Source organism: Phyllostomus discolor, chromosome 7 (assembly GCF_004126475.2).
Source record: "Phyllostomus discolor isolate MPI-MPIP mPhyDis1 chromosome 7, mPhyDis1.pri.v3, whole genome shotgun sequence".
In the NCBI taxonomy this organism is placed as follows: Eukaryota; Metazoa; Chordata; class Mammalia; order Chiroptera; family Phyllostomidae; genus Phyllostomus; species Phyllostomus discolor.
This window is the reverse complement of record NC_040909.2, coordinates 32,896,804-32,914,170: the sequence shown is the minus strand read 5'-3', so window position 1 is coordinate 32,914,170 and position 17,367 is coordinate 32,896,804. Positions and strand designations below refer to the sequence as shown.

At 35.5% G+C, this 17,367-nt stretch overlaps 1 protein-coding gene across 2 annotated transcripts in view; it reads left to right on the top strand.

The window, feature by feature from the left end:
* STAG1 (stromal antigen 1) overlaps positions 1–17,367 on the top strand; it is a 381,447-nt gene that overhangs the window by 340,425 nt on the left and 23,655 nt on the right. For both annotated transcript variants that reach the window (XM_028518410.2, XM_028518412.2), the window contains exons 23-26: positions 4,976–5,068; positions 7,153–7,327; positions 9,288–9,427; positions 14,634–14,735. In XM_028518410.2, the coding sequence (XP_028374211.1) occupies positions 4,976–5,068; positions 7,153–7,327; positions 9,288–9,427; positions 14,634–14,735 (510 nt within the window). The remainder of the gene's footprint in view (positions 1–4,975; positions 5,069–7,152; positions 7,328–9,287; positions 9,428–14,633; positions 14,736–17,367) is intronic.

Below are 17,367 nucleotides of genomic sequence, written 5' to 3'. Positions count from 1 at the left end.
CATGTAATCTCCATTTCTGTGATTCTGTTCCTGTTCTAGCTGTTTATTTAGTTTGTTTTTGTTTTCTTTAGGTTCAGTTGTTGATAGTTCTTTGTAGTCATTTTACTGTTCATATGTTTGATCATCTACTTTTTCTTAGCTAAGTCCTTTAACATTCATATAATAAGGGCTTGGTGATGATACACTCCTTTAACTTGACCTTATCTGGGAAGCACTTTATCTGCCCTTCCATTCTAAATGAGAGCCTTGCTGGATAGGGTAATCTTGGATGTAAGTCCTTACCTCTTTTAGATTTCTTCAAAGTATAATCCAAGCTTGTACCGCTCACCACATGACAGCAAGTAAGTTGAGTGACAAGGTCTTAGGGCAAGAAAAGCGACTTTATGCAGAAAGCCAGCAGGCTGAGAAGATGGCCAACTGATGTCCTAAAGAACCAGCTTAAGAAAGTACAGAATTCAACTTTCTTTTATGTCAAAGGAAGGAGGAACAGAAGGGAAGAGGTAATTGACAAATGTCTGGGTACTAGTAGAGGTCTGAGAAAGATTATGAAATTTTGTTGTGACGAGTCTGTTGATGCTAGTTGATGTGAATCCAGTCAGGAGGTTCCTGCAAATCTTTGATAAAGTCATTTTTGTACATACTTCCCTTTTCAGGAGAGATACTTTATGATAAAGGGATGTTTTATAAAACTCAAGTACAAGCAGAATTCCTCTAATGATTAGCATGTTGTTGTTTTCTTATATAGAATATTGAATTTTAAATTTTAAAAAAGATATTTATTTATTTATAGAGAGGGAAGGGAGGGAGAAAGAGAGAGAGAGAAACATCAGTGTGCAGTTGCTGGGGGCCATGGCCTGCAACCCAGGCGTGTGCCCTGACTGGGAATCGAACCTGCAATGCTTTGGTTCAAAGCCCGCACTCAATCCACTGAGATACGCCAGCCAGGGATTAGCATGTTTATATGCAAGACTAAGCAGAAGTTAGAGGCCTCTAACTAAGAGGCCATGATAATTAAGATGGTTTGAACAAATGGAGTCAGAGAGGCTGAGCATTTCATTCTGTTACATAAGTTCTTCTTCAGCCATCTTCTTTTTTAATTTTTAAAAAATATGTATTTATTTTAGAGAGAGGGGAAGGGAGAAAGAGAGGGAGAGAAAAATCAGTGTGTGATTGCCTCTTATGCACCCTGTACTGGGGACCTGGCCTGCAACCCAGGCACATACCCAGGGAATCGAACCAGCAACCCTTTGATTTTCAATCTGCTGAGACACACCAGCCAGTGTTCATCCATCTTCATCTTTTAAATGTTGTTCACAGGATGCTTTTGTCACCCTTCCTTACTTATTCTCTTTAAATAATTGTATCTATTTCCATCACTTATGTTGCCGTCTAAATGCTGAGGACCCCCAGATCTCTATTCTTGCTCATGAACTTTGAAGTTATATATTCAGCTGCCTACTTGACATCTGCAATTAGAGATGTTACAGGGGTTTCTGATTATTATCTCTAAAATTCAGCTATTACCTTAGCATTTGTTTCTGTGTTAATCCATCTAGTGAGCAACTACCTAAAAATTACGGTGTAATCATCAACAGCCCCTGTTCTGACTAGTTCCTAAATTCTATCCGTTCTTTTGCTTAAATTTCTTTTCAATCTGTTGTTAATATAAGAAACATCCAAAACTGTAGAGAATTTTTTAGTTTATTTGAGCCAAACTGATGACATATGCCAGGAAGCAAGATGTCCAGTACTGTGGAGGGCACTTTTATGCATTTGAAATTAAAGAAGGAACGTAAGGAAAATTACATGAAGGTACACAAAAGCAAGATAGGGATTGGATTGCAAAATAGATAAGATTGTGTCTGCTCTCTTGAGGGTAGAAATGATGCAGGCATTCTAGTGGTCAGGGGAGCCAAAGGTCTGCAACCCACTATGGGTTCTTGGCTTCACACAGGAAAGAATCAAAAACAAGCCAGCATAGAGTTTAAAGTGGAAAAGAGTTCATTAGTGAACAATTGGGACAGAGAGAAGGTTACTCCTTAGGCAGAGCAGCCTCTCCCTAGTGAAGTTTACTTCTTTTATTGAGACTTACTTAGTGGGGGGCACGGGTAGCGCATTCAATAAGGGGGAGGAATATTCAGGGTTTCTCTGGGAAAGGGTGGAGACTTCTTGGAAGAGCACTGTTAGCCATTTCTTGTGTTTCTTTGGGTTTTCTGTTTCTGATCATGGCAGTGCCAGGTATGTTATTTAGTATGGTAATGTATTACAGTGGGCATATAATGAGGCAAAGGGTTACCACAAGGTGAAATTAGTCACCATGTTGAATCAAGCTGGTCTTCTGCTGGTTCTAAGCCATAAATGGCATTGGGAGTCTTGCTATATCCATCGTAGTACTTGTAGTCCTTATTGGTTATAGATGCTTTACAACATAACCTATTTCAGTCACACTTTAGAAAGGGGGTCTGAGAGTATGGTCATGTATTAGAAGGAGGGGTCTGAAGAGAGGCATTTCAAAGGTATGTTAACCTAGATGCACAGAAAGAATGAACAGGGCTTGCTTAAAGCAAAGATTAACCTTTTACTAAAGAAGTTATATGCCAAGGGCATGACTACCCATCATGACCTGCCCAGTTAGGAATTTACGATTAGATCACCCTGTAAGGTTACTTTCCATAGAACCTGTTTTTTCTTCCACACTATTTACATCTTTGCTGCCAACACTTTATTTCCAGGCCCTCATTCTAGATTATGCCTATGGCCTTTGTTAATATGTAAGGAAATGCAGAATAATGATTAAGAACATGGATATTAGAGTCAGAGTAATCCTAGGTTTCAAGTCTTAATCACTTAGAATCTTTGGGTGCTAGTAACTTAAGTTTTCTCATCTGTAATATAGGAATAGTACCACTTAATTCATAGAATGATGGTGAGATTTAAATTTATGGCCATTAGAATACAGTAGTACTTGGTACATAATAAACCCTCAACAGATTATATCTATTAACTTGCCTCTGTATTCCACATTGTTCTCGTGTTTTGCTTAGATGATTTTTTGCACAAAATTGTAGCACTCTAATAAAATTCTTTCTGCAGTAGTGCTTCACTGCTATCAGACTAATATCCAAATGATTTAACATGGTATTTTTAATGGTCTTTCATTTAAATGGAAATAGATCCTGTTTTCTTCTTCAGTTTTCTCTCTTGCTACTTGACTCCCTATTTATGCCCCAGCTACAATAAATTAACTGTCTCAAAAGCACCTCCAGGCTTTTGAACATTCTGTGCCCTCTGGAACACTTTTCTATAGCTAGATAATTTTTCGTAGTTGTTCAAAACTCAACTTACATGTTATCTTCTTTGTGAACTACCTGTGACTACTTTTGACTCAAGGTTTCCAACATAGCACTCTTTATATTCTAATTTAATAATTAAAATTAATAATAATCCTAAATAATACTAATTATAAATAATTATAAATAATAATTAAAATTCAGCTGCCTGTTTCTTTGTTCATTATAAATTTCATCTAATGCATTGTGTATCTTTTTTTTTTTTTTTTTTTTTTTTTTAAGATTTTATTTATTTATTTATTTATTTATTTATAGAGAGGGCAGGGAGGGAGAAAGAGGGAGAGAGAAACATCAATGTGCAGTTGCTGGGGGCCATGGCCTGCAACCCAGGCATGTGCCCTGACTGGGAACCGAACCTGTAATGCTTTGGTTCGCAGCCCGCGCTCAATCCACTGAGCTATGCCAGCCAGGGCGCATTGTGCATCTTTTAAATTAAAGAAGATGGAGGAATGTTGAGGTTGGTTATTGGATATTCATCTACAAGGAATATTCAAGGATTGCAAGGCAGTGTTTTTTTTTTTTTAGTACTTTGCACAAGATGAGCTGTTCCTTCTTCCAAATACTACAGTCACGTTAGCAAAAGGAAACATGTATGTACTTTTTAAAGTATCATTATTTAGGACATAAAGGTCCAAGAAAGGATTTAGTACTGTCATCTGTATAAAAGACCAGCTGAAGGAATTTTAGTTTAATAGAATACTTTTTAAAAGTGATTTCTATATCTGTCTTTGCTCATTTACTCATTACTATTTTAAATATCAATACAATGCTGAATTATCTGCGTGCGTCTTGTTCATTAATAAGTGAGAAGAATATGAGATGTAATACGAGACAGCCCTGGTTTCAAACCCTGGCTAATAATGACTACTCCTAATCGATGTAAATATTAAATTATATGGCACTGAACCCTCAAACCAATGCCTGACATATTATAGGTACTTGAAAATTTTAGATTTCCTTGTATACTTTTCAGAAATTTCCTATCGCATATTATATGGCCATCTACTTAAATCCTGTTCACCCATCCAATCTTAAATTAAAGCCCATCCTCCTATGAGGGTCCCTCCAGCTCATCTCTCTCTGCTGTAGTTAGAGTTAATATGAAAAAAAATTTGAACACTTGCTCTCTAATTAGTCAGACTTCCTGCTAGGATGTTAATTCTGAGGACATGGGCACTGTCTTAAAGTTACCTGTCTTCTCTTAACATTTTGCAGAATGCTGAGAATAGTAGAAACTCACTACAGATTTGTTGCTTAATTGATCTTTTTCAGTGTGCTGCTGTGCCTCCCTCACCTTACAACCTACCAGCTAATATGTGTTGTGGGAATGACTAACAATTTTAATACCAGCCTACGTAAACCATATTTATAAAGGAAAACTTGTTGGAGAAAATGATACTGAGCATTCCATAACTAAATAGAACGGTTTGGGATTATCCATTTTGTTGCCCCTTCCATTAGGAAAACTAGTAAATAACAATATGGTTTTGTTCCCAACAATACATTTGGTTTTATGAATTTCCTTGACATTAAGCCAATTTGGCTCTTTTCCATTTATTATTTATTCTGGATTAGTTTTCTAGGATACTGTAATTCATGCTTGCAAATTTAAATGTGTCTTACAGGAGGATTTGTTGGTATTGAGGAAAACAGTGAAATCCTTTTTGGCTGTTTGCCAACAGTGCCTATCTAATGTTAATACTCCAGTGAAGGAACAGGTAAGAAATTATTAGTTAAGATCTCTCAATAAAAATAGTTCAGATGCATTGAAGAACATGTAAGAAGGTATAATGTTTTCTATTGTAGTTCTTAGCATACAAGTTATTCCCTAATGTTAATGGGACTTGGGACAAGAATGTAGATACCTGAATATTTAAGTTATAAAGCAAGCTAATAAATCTTTTACATGTCTTTTTTACCTTGACAAGTGTGCTGACATAATGATCTGGAAGGCTGGGTTCAACTTAGAACTCTTGACTCCTAAGAATTCTGTACCAGAACTTGGACATCTGGCCTATGAGCTGTCCATTTTTCATCTCACCTTCAGCCATTTTCCACACTAGGAAGAACTTCTCACACATGTATGTGAACACTTTAGCCCACATGTCCAAACTCTTATCAGCATCACTGCCCCCCCCCCCCAAAACATCTCCTTCTTGACCACCTGGGACCTAGGAGTATGCACCACACTGAGGATGTATGCACACAGGCTCTGGCAGCAGAATCAGGTCTTTTAAGGCAAGGAGCCCGTGAGTCCTTGTACCTGGACAGTGGTATAGAAGTAAGGGTGCAGGTGGGCATACACCATTGGTCCAACAGAGTCCTGTCCCTTGGGAAGGGGTGTAGCCCAAAGAGGGTCAAAGTAGGGCCCAAGGCAATACCATTTTCTTTTCTTTTCTTTTTTAATATTTTATTTATTTATTTTTAGAGAGAGGGGAAAGGAGGGAGAAAGAGAGGGAGAAACATCAATGTGTGGTTGCCTCTCATGTGGCCCCCACTGGGGACCTAGCCCGCAACCCAGGCATGTGCCCTGACTGGGAATCGAACCTGCGATGCTTTGGTTCACAGCCCGTGCTCAATCCACTGAGCTATGCCAGCCTGGGTGGCAATACCATTTTCATTAAGTGAATTTGTCAACTAATTTACTTTTTTTGTTGTTAGGAAGTTTAATATAAAATAGAATGGACCTTTTACATGCTGTTTTTTATTATGATGATGGGCTGGAAAAAGAGTATTAGTCTAGCATGGGTGTCCAACATTTTGGCATCGCTGGGCCACACTAGAAAAAGAAGAGTTGTCTTGGGCAACACATTAAATACACAAACACTAATGAAAACAAAAAAATCTTACAATGTTTTAAGTAAATTTACAATTTTGTGTTAGACCACATTCATAGCCATACTGGGCCACATGTAACCCATGGGCCACAGGTTGGGCACCCCTGGAAAGTGTACAGTAGTACTTATCCTTTGCAGTCTATTACAGAATAGGTTATATGGGTCTCTTCTTTATCAACTTATCAGCATCTAACAACTATAGCCTTGATTTTTTTTTGACTTCTCCTAGATTCTGTTTATGCTCCACTTTTAAGTGTCTCTTTCTAAATATCCTTATGTATTTTATGGTTGTGTAGTCAGTCTGATTCTTGCTGGAGGTGGGTAGCAAAGTGCATGGCAGTCTCCAAATGTATGCCAAAATTGTGTTTTCCCATAGAAATCAATTTTTGAAGGGGGATGAGTGGATTGTTTTGAAATATCACAGCCCTCAATAACCAACAAAATCTTTCACATAACAATAAACTGATGACAGGTTTATTTCATGCCATTCATTAAATAGGACAAATTTGGCAACATAACTAAAAGAAGAATCCAAAATATAGTACATTAGAGATTTATAGTACTGCATTATAATTTATGGAACTATACTTTAAGATTTATGCTTAGTATTTGATTAATCAGTATGTGATTGATTTCTAACCTCTGTCATATATTATTATATCAATTTTGTATTTCCAGAGTCACGTTTAACTCATTGTATTTTAGTCAAAATCTCTTAATCAGCTGTTTGAATTAATATAGACAAATAAAATAAATAGATTATATTTGGGGGGAGAGGAATTTTAAATGTGACTAATGTTTAATTTTATTAAGTTTGGAAATTTAAAACTCAATAGTTATAATTTGAATACCCAAAGTTTCTATTATGGTACTATTATTGAACTATATTTAATTTAGCATGTTTTCATTAACATTGATTTGTAGTTGAAGCAATATTTTACTGATTAATTTTCTTTGTATTCCAGGCTTTCATGTTACTCTGTGACCTTTTGATGATTTTTAGCCACCAATTAATGACAGGTGGCAGGGAGGGCCTTCAGCCTTTGGTGTTTAATCCAGATACTGGACTCCAATCTGAACTCCTCAGTTTTGTGATGGATCATGTTTTCATTGACCAAGATGAGGAGAACCAGAGCATGGGTATTTGTAGCTATCATCTTGTCAATATTGATCTTGTTTTACTGGCCCCAAAAAGATATGAGAAAAAATTTGAACTCAATCCTAAAAATTACTAGAAGTTCTCTTTTTAAAAAACCTGTTAATACATTTGTATGATTTAGAAACAAACAAACAAAAATGACAGTGCACAGTGTAGTCTCCTTCCCTTGCTGTAATGAATAATGGTATACATTTTTCATTTCACACATGTGCAAAATGTACATGTGAGACAGATGTTGTTTCTAATTGAGGTGAATCCAGGTTTACAGTTTTTCTGAAGGAAAGCAATCTGAGTTACTGTTCCTGAGTGGTCATCATATATTACTTAAATTAACAAAATATAACTGTTAGGTAATAAGTGCTGAAAGGCCTCAAACCTCACCAGTCAAAATTATGCCAAGTTTACAAATGATAATTAGCAAAATTAGACTAAATATAAATAATCACAAATAAGTTATAGGTTATTTGTGAAATATATGAACTAAGTTTTCTAAAATAAAATTTGTGGCATATCTGATCCACAGATCTATTTGGTGCTATTAGAATGTTCTTTATTTAACACAACATCTTAGAAAATACTAGACTACGCAACAAAGTATCTTCATTTGGAGTCCATATTAATCTCAAAATATAAAATTTATCTGCTACTTAAGCAAAAAGATTTCCAAGTTGTTTCTTTAAAAAAAAGTTTTATTTATCTATTTTCAGAGAGAGGGGAAGGGAGGGAGAAATAGAGGGAAAGACACATCAATGTGCCAGAGAAACATCCATCAGGATGCCCTCAGTCTCAGCATGTACCCTGGCTGGGAATCAAACCAGAGACCTTTTGCTTTGCAGGATGATGCCCAACCCACTGAGACACATCAGTCAGGGCTAAGATTTCCAACTTCTCAAACTATTGATGCTTCACAGCAGGACCAGTTTAGTCGAAAGAGGGAAAAAAAGAAGTTGAGAATAAGTTTGTTTTGGTTTTCTTTTTTATGAATCTGAAGATGGGAAGAGAGAACACTGTCTCCAAATAAGGGCAGGTCAAGACATAAGAGCCCTGACTGGTATGGCTCAGTGGATTGAGTGCTGGCCTGCAAACCAAAGGGTTGCTGGTTCGATTCCCAGGCACAGTACATGCCTGAGTTCTGGGCCAGGTCCCCAAAAAGGGGCATGTGAGAAGCAGCCACACATTGATGTTTCTCTCTCTTTCTCTCTTTCTCCTTCCCTTCCTCTCCCTCTAAAAAGAAATAAATTAAATCTTTTTTTAAAAAAATACATGAGAGGGTCAGTACAGAGCCTGAAATAAATGTGGTAAATGTTATCATCTGGAGCCTTGTGGAGAAAGTTTTCCTAGAACTAGAAATAGACAAACCAGTAGGGCCTAAGAATTCAAAAAATGAGAAATAAACCCTACTTGTTCTGAAAGTATTTGATAGTTGGTTTTATTTCTTTTTAATGTATATGTATATAATAAAGTTTGCAAAATCTATTTTATTTCTCAGCTGACATTACCATGTTTAAGAAAAGCATTGAAAACTAAGTCCCCCATATATTTCTATTACTCCCCATGTATTTTTCTAAAAGAAAATTTCTTTCCTTTGGCATAAAAATTTTCAGAAGTTTTTTCTCCATGGAAATATATTAGCACATAAGGATATTGAAAGAAGATGGCATTAATAATATAAATAAACAACAGTAATATTAGAAAGATAATCTTTTTATATATGGTCTGCTTATCTTAGTCTTTGCTGTGAGAGTCTTCTAGAAGATAGGAACCTTAGTGCCTATCAGATATTTGATAAATGTGTAACTAAGTATAAGCACCCTAAAGTAATCAGCATAGTTAACATTTTTATGCCACCTGGAACAGAATTGTGCCTTTTTGTAAATGTATAAACTGGTTTTGTATTGTTTTACCTTGGATAAAGTTCATAATCAGTTTATCTGTGTTTAGAGGGTGATGAAGAAGACGAAGCAAATAAAATTGAGGCCTTACATAAAAGAAGGAATCTACTTGCTGCCTTCAGCAAGCTTATCATTTATGATATTGTTGACATGCATGCAGCTGCAGACATCTTTAAACACTACATGAAGGTATATTTTTTAATCTCTCATTTTTCTTCTTTCATCTAATTGGCAGAGAAATTTATAATTACAAATGAAAGAAAGGATTGTGACAAGCTAAAATTCACTGCTTTTATATATGTTATTGATGGTGTTCTGATATATTTAAAGTTTCTGGTTTTTATATGAGCCTCTTATCTACACCATTATATCAATTCTGTAAGGTATGACCTCTTCATATTTATATGAAAGTTTTTTAATTTTCATAAGGCCATGTATTCTCTTTATTTAGGAAGTCAGAAGTAGAAGTAAGCTGTAGAAGAAATGGGCTAAGTATGCCAACTGTGTACCATGTTGCCTTCCGGGAGCTAAAGTTACAAAGATTTTCTTGTCTTTTTTTTTTTTTTAAGATTTTATTTATTTATTTTTAGAGAGGGAATGGAGGGAGAGAGAGAGAGAGAGATAAACATCAATGTGTGGTTGCTGGGGGTCATGGCCTGCAACCCAGGCATGTACCCTGACTGGGAATCGCACCTGCGACACTGGTTTGCAGCCCGCGCTCAATCCACTGAGCTACACCAGCCAGAGCTAAAGATTTTCTTTAAATTTCTGCTCTAATTCCATTCTAAAGCTGCAAGGAATCAAATAATTAAATAAGTGCATTTTCCAGTATAGTAAAGGTATGTGTACAGGTTCCTGGAAATATTTAAAACAGATTCCTAACTCCTAAGAAATGTGAAGGTTAATGAAACTGCTCAGATTTGACTTCTGAACTAAGTCTGAGACAAGAAGCATAAATTAGTCAAACAAGGAAGTAGTGGGAGGGCTTGTAGGCCAATTGAACTTTGTGAATATCACAAAGGAATATGAATAGTTTGGGGGAAATGCAAGTAATTTGATACAGCAACATGGGTTGCTTCTGTAAACAGAGCCAGAGATAAGATTTAAAGAAAGTAACAAATTAGACCTAATATGCTGTATGGGAAGTTTTAATTTTTCTTCCTAAGAGAGGTAAAGAGATGTTGAAGTATTTTAATCCCTTCTTCACATGACAGGATTTTGGTAGGTACTTACCTTCCTGACCACTCCTCTTTCCAAAAGCTCCATTTTGTTCCTGACTCCCTAAAAAAAAAAGTGCTAAAATATCTCTGTAATATAGCCTGATATGCACAGATAAGAGATAACTCTTTTTTTGTCTTATTCTCATGTCAGAGACAGTTTTATATTTCTCATGTTCAGAATATCGTGTGCCATTGATCCACTTGTGTCTTTGTCCATGTTTAGGTGTAATCCAATCCTAATTATGATGTAGTAACTAATTCATCATATTTGCCATCAACTGCAATGTGATAAGCACTGTGCTAGTAGCCAGAGATTTAATTGGCATGAATTCTGCACTAAGGAGCTTACAGATTAATAGAGAAACTTAAATGTAAACCTAATAAAATAATGAATGGCTGCTTATGTTTTTTGTGACATTTATATTTGAGACACTGCTGTAAGACTTTTACATACACTCAAATCTCAGGTGTCAAGCAAAACTTTGATTCTCAACCCAACAACCTTTTCATGCTGCTGATACCTGTATGATCAGACACACACATCTGTCAGGCAACAAAGAAGATTGGTTTTCAAACAAATAACTTCTCCAACAGCCTTCTAGAATGACGTTTGAGAACCAAGGTTCCACTGTATTTTTGTTAATTACAGGAACCCTGTGAAGAAGAAAATCATATCATTTTGAAATAAGGAAATTAAAGCTCAGATAGGTCACACAAATATTAAAGTAGCAAAAATGGGGGTTTCATTTTTTAAATATATTTTACTGATTATGCTATTATAGTTATCCCATTTCTTTCTCCCCTTAGTTCCCTTCTACCCACCTCCCACCAGCACTCCCCCACATTAGTTCATGTCCATGGGTTGTACACACAATTTCGTTGGCTTCTCCATTTCTCATACTATTCTTAACCACCCCCTGTCTATTTTGTACCTACCATTTATGCCTCTTATTCCCTCTATCTTTTCCCCCATCCTCCCCCTACCTGCTGATAACCCTCCATGTGATATCTATTTCTGTGAATCTGTTCTTGTTCTAGTTGTTTACTTAGTTTGTTTTTGTCTTTGTTTTTGTTTCCGTTTTTGTGTTTTTTAGGTTCCGTTGTTGATAGTTGTGAGTTTATTGTCATTTTACTGTTCATAGTTTTCATTTTCTTCTTTTCCTTAAATAAGTCCCTTTAACATTTCATATAATAAGGACTTGTGATGATGAACTCCTTTAACTTGACCTTATCAGGGAAGCACTTTATCTGCCCTTCCATTCTAAATGAGAGCTTTGCTGAATGGAGTAATCTTAGATGTAATCTTGGAGTAAGCCTTTCATGATTTCAAATACTTCTTTCCAGTCCCTTCTTGCCTGCAAAGTTTCTTTTGATAAATCAATTGAGAGTCTTATGTGAACTCCTTTTTAGGTAACTGTCTCCTTTTCTCTTGCTGCATTTAAGATTCTCTCCTCTTTAATCTTGGGTAATATAATTATGATTTGCCTTGATGTGTGCTTCCTCAGGTCCAACTTCTTTGAAACTCTCTGAGCTTCCTAGATTTCTTGGAAGCCCATTTCCTTTGCCAGATTAGGGAAGTTCTCATTCATTATGTATTCAAATAAGTGTTCCATTTCTTGCTCTTCCTCCTCTCCTGCTGGCACTCCTATGATTTTGATATTGGAATGTTTCAAGTTGTCCCGGAGGTTCCTAAGCCTCTCCACATTTCTTTGAATTCTTGTTTCTTCATTCTATTCTAGTTGAATGTTTATTTCTTCCTTCTCCAAACCATTGATCTGAATCCCAGTTTCCTTCCCTTCACTGTTGATTCCCTGTACATTTTCCTTTATTTCATTTTGCATAGCCTTCACTTTTTCCTATATTTTGCAACCATACTCATCCATTTCTATGAGCATCCTCATTACCAGTGTTTTGAACTCTGCATCTGATAGGTTGGCTATATCTCTTCATCACTTAGTTGTATTTTTTTCTGGAGCTTTGATCTGTTCTTTCTTTTGGGCCAAATATTTTTGTCTTGGCGCACCTGTTATATATTTAGGGCAGAGTCTTAGGTAATTGCTAGGGCAAGGCAACCCAGGTCTTTGTGTTGTGGCGCTGTTTGTGGGGGAGGGGTCCAAGAGGGAATAATGCTGCTTGCTCAACTCTCGGTGGTCTTTCAGTCACTTCCTCCCCTACCCACAAGCAAATTGAGCCCTTCTGGTGCTGATTCCTGGGTGGGTGGGTGGTTTTGTGTACATTCTAGGACCCTGTGGGTCTCTCCAACCAATGCCCCTGTGAGGCTGGGAGTTTCTCCCACCACCACAACTTCCGCAGATTTTTTCTGTCAGAGGTTTTGAGGCTTTACTTCCCACACCGGAACCCTGGGTTGCATGGTCTGTCTCTCTCCCCAGTTTTTCCTCCCTATTTATCTGCACACAAATGTGGGACTGCACGTTCCACCAGCTGCTGCCTCGCCTTCCCTGGTCCACCAACTGCCACCTTGCCGCTAGTCCTCCCCACCCTAGTTGCTCATCTCCCCTTCTACCTGTCTGGACGAATGTTTCTTCTTTAACTCCTTGGTTGTTGGTCTACCATACAGTTTGATTTTCTGGAAGTTTTGGTAATTTTTTGTTCTTAAATTTGTTGCTGTCCTTGTTTTTGTTGTGTGAAGAGGGAAAAGTGTATCTCGGGATTTGATTTTAGGCTTGTCTAGGTGTAAGGCTTAGCTCTTTCTATAAAGCTTCAGCATAATTATTGTACTGACATGTACAAATAATAAAGCAAGCACAGGATATAGAGAAAAACTTAAGCAAGAAGAACCAGAGAAGGCTCCCTAAACTAATATCTAAACAGGGTTTGGACTGGTGAATATGAGTTTATCATGGTTTATCCTTCTGAACCTTTAACAATACTATACTGGTGTCAAGATGTGAGTCTCTTCCAAAACTTTTATCATCCTTACAAATTTTTGCATACCTCTGATCATTATAGGCTGTAATCTTTTTATGAGTATTCTAATAGCTAGCTATTTGCTACCGTCTGTCCTATAACACTGTCTTAGTTATGTGTCTTTTTGCCCCACTTCTCTATGTGGTCATTACAAAGCTGAGTTTATTAGAGATCTGCTTTTTGAACCACTTTAGTATATTAATATGTCTTTTACTCTTTTTTTCTACATTGAGGTTTTTAATTACACTGAAAGGATGATTCTTTTGAATTAATTTTCCTTCTTTGCAACTCATATCATGGAAGTATACCCTCCTTTTTGAAGATTATAAAAATCCAGTTGGCTGGCTGATAATATACTTTTTCACATAAGTTTATAGGGTTGAGTTTTAGTTTGAAAATAACATCCAGATTTAATGGTTTCAAATAAAGATTTTCCTAATTATTTACTCCCGAGGAAAATATTTTAAATTCTGTATCAAAAAAACTGAATTATAGAGAAATTCATTAACTTTTTCTCAGTCACTATTAGAGAAGATATAAATTGTTTTTACTGCTTATGTTATAGTAGTAAAATATAGGCACATTTAGGGTTGTGAGTACACAGAGTGGTAAATGAAAAGGTAAGTCTGCTGCCCTAATCTGCCCTTCCCCTTTATTTAGGCCCACTTTCCAGAGGTAAGCAATTGTAACTATTTTGAGTTTAGTTCTTCAGGAAGTTTCTACCAGTCTTTTTCTTGATTTGTCACCTTTTAAATAAATAGTGTCTGTTGAGTCCATGTTATAAACAATGAGGCATTCTCTTGACCCTATATGACTTCTTCCCTTCTTTGAATTACCAGTTTTTTAGTTCTATTATTATTAGTTATCTCATAATCTTAAATATCAAATGTATATTCCTTTAAGTTTAAACAAAATCTTTGAATTCTCACTGTGTTTAAGATGAAGAAGTTACTAATGTATTTTTTTCTGTAGTAATGTATTTTTTCACCAACCCATTCCTTTCTGTTTCATTTGAGAGAGTAACATCAATTTGTTGTTCCACTTATTTAAACATTCATTAGTTGATTCTTACATGTGCCCTGACGTGAGATCAAATCCACAACCTTGATGTATTAGGACAATGCTTTAGCCAACTGAGTAACTCGACCAGGACTACCAACCCATTCTTTATCTCATGAAATTTCAATAATTTTTCTTCATAAAATTTCAGTAATTTTAAAGGTACAATTTCTTGCTTTTCTTCACAGTATTACAATGACTATGGTGATATTATTAAGGAAACACTGAGTAAAACCAGGCAGATTGATAAAATTCAGTGTGCCAAGACCCTCATTCTCAGTTTACAACAGGTAAGAAATTTGAAAGGAAAGAGAAAAGTAGAATATATTAAGCACTTCCTTGTATTTAGTATATGTTAGATATCTTACCTCATTTAAATTAAGTCATTATATAAATGTATTACCATGGATGCTTTCAGGTCCAAAGATGTATTACACATCTTTTTGTTGCAAGATAATCCAATAGTTCATATTTCAAGTAGATGAAATCCTAAGGTCATCTACTTTAGGACCAGATGAAATGCCAAATTGGATATTTAAAAAGAAAAATACAGAAACATGTCACATATATTGCAAAAATACATTTCTAATAAATGTCCAGTAAATTAATATAGAGATTTGAGGGGTACATAGGTATGTGTGTATGTATTTAGTCTATAATAAAGGTCTCATTTAATATCAGTGGAAAAAGGATTAGGCCTATTCATTAAATGGTGATGGGTCAATTGACTATATCTTTGGGCAATAGTTAGGTACCCAACATAACTATTATGTACCCAAAATAACTTCTAGGTGGCTTATATATAAATGGTAAAAATTGAAAGTTTGTAAGAAAAATAGGATATTTTTATATCCTGGAGGGGGGAGTTCTTTCTCAAGAAAGAAGTCACAAAGTAAAAAATTGATGATATATATAAATTTAAATACATTAATCATCAACCAGCCCTGTGAACAAAGTTAACAAACAGATGATATTGGGGGGAGATATTTAGTAATGATTTTATTTATCTTTAGAGAGATAGGGAGGGAGGGAGAAAGGGAGGAAAACATTGATGTGTGAGAGATACATTGATCAGCTGCCTCTTGCATGCTCCCAGTCAGGGACCTGGCCTGCAGCCCAGGCATGTGCCCTGACCAGGAATTGAACAGGTGACTTGTCACTTTGCAGAATGATGCCCAGCCCACTAAGCCACAGTAGTCAGGGCTGGGGGAAAGTATTTTTAATCATATATCACAAATCCTATATATCAGTAAAAATATGAAAAATTCCATAGGAAAGTGAGCAGGAGATATGAAAAGCCACTTTTCAGAAGAGGAAATTTTAAAAAGCCAATAAACACATGAAAAGAGGCATAACTTCATTAATAATTAATGAAGTACAAATTAAAAGAGGAAGATATTTATTACTGCTCAACACATTGGCATGAATTAAAATGGTCGATAATACCTATGATTAAAAAGATAAAGAAAAAAGGTTCCTTATGAAATTGCTTTTGTCTTCTTGCAATATAATTTTGCAATATATTTCATAATTTAAGATATATATATTAAAGCAATGTTTTGCTTTTATGTATCTACATGGATATGTGCAAGTGTGTACTATATATGTAAAAGATGTTTCATTGCAACAATTTCTGTAATATTTGAAAAATTAGGAATAGTCTCAATGTCCATTAACAGGAGTGGTTAAATGAACTGAATCTCTGAAGTAGATAAAAGACTTTTAAGATAAAACATTAAATGAAAAGTATACATACTATGTTACCATTTATGTAAAAATAAAAACTTTATATGTGAAATCTGTCATGTTTCTGAACCAGTCTAGAAAACTTCTAAACTTTACCGTTGATTACCTTTGAAAAAAATGTTATTTAGTTGGGGGTGGGGGGAAGAAAACTTCTACTTTGATGTTGTTTTTATTTTATATAATGAAATATATTCTTTGTATTCATTTTAAAATTTAAGAATTGGTAAACAATCACCTGTTGATGAATTTTATTATCTCTAGAAAAACTGTTGGTTTTAGTCATGGCAGATCAGGCCAGGCCAGTCTGTTGCTGAATAAACCTAAAAAAATTGACAAAATTAATAGATGACAAGCTATTTCAGTGGAATGGTGTGATTAGAGTGAAGTGGGAGATTGGGAAGTGAAGAAGTGAAGAAAATACAAACAATACTTCTCAAGATCTTTGCCATGAAGAGAGTCAGAAAAAATAGGTTGTATGTATGGAGGTGGGGGGTGGGTAAAGTGGAGGGGAAACAGGGATAACTGTAATTGAACAATAATATATATTATATACTGAATTTATATATATATACACACACACATATATATATACACACACACACACATGAGAATATATATAAAAATTGGAGGCTGGCAGAGAAGATGGGTTAAGAAGTTAGGGCATACATCTAATAGAGTAGTTAATGATGCAGGATAGAAGAGTATGGACAGCAGCCAAATTGCTGAGTAGGTAAAAGGGAGTGATCTTTAGTACTCCAAGGTTTTTTTTTCCTTTCTATTTTGACACATATATATAACGTATATGTAATTTTAAAAAGCCCTCCACTCTGCTTAAGAACTTTTTTTGTTTATATTGTTACTGGGTGAGAAAAATTACAGCCCCATATATATTCAGTACGAATAGTTCTTTACACAATGTTCTTGTCTAAGATAGAAGTAAAAAACAAAGTTCTCAACCCAGTGTTTTATACATTGCCATTCCTATGAAAATGGCAACAGAAGGAACATTTAGATGTTTATGAATACATAGTACATATCTACAAACATATTCCATTTTCCCAACCCCAAATGTATTTTTAAAAGATTTTATTATATTTACTTTTAGAGAGAGGGGAAAGGAGTGAGAAAGAGGAGAGAAACATGCAAGAGATAGATTGGTTGCATCTTGCTCACCCC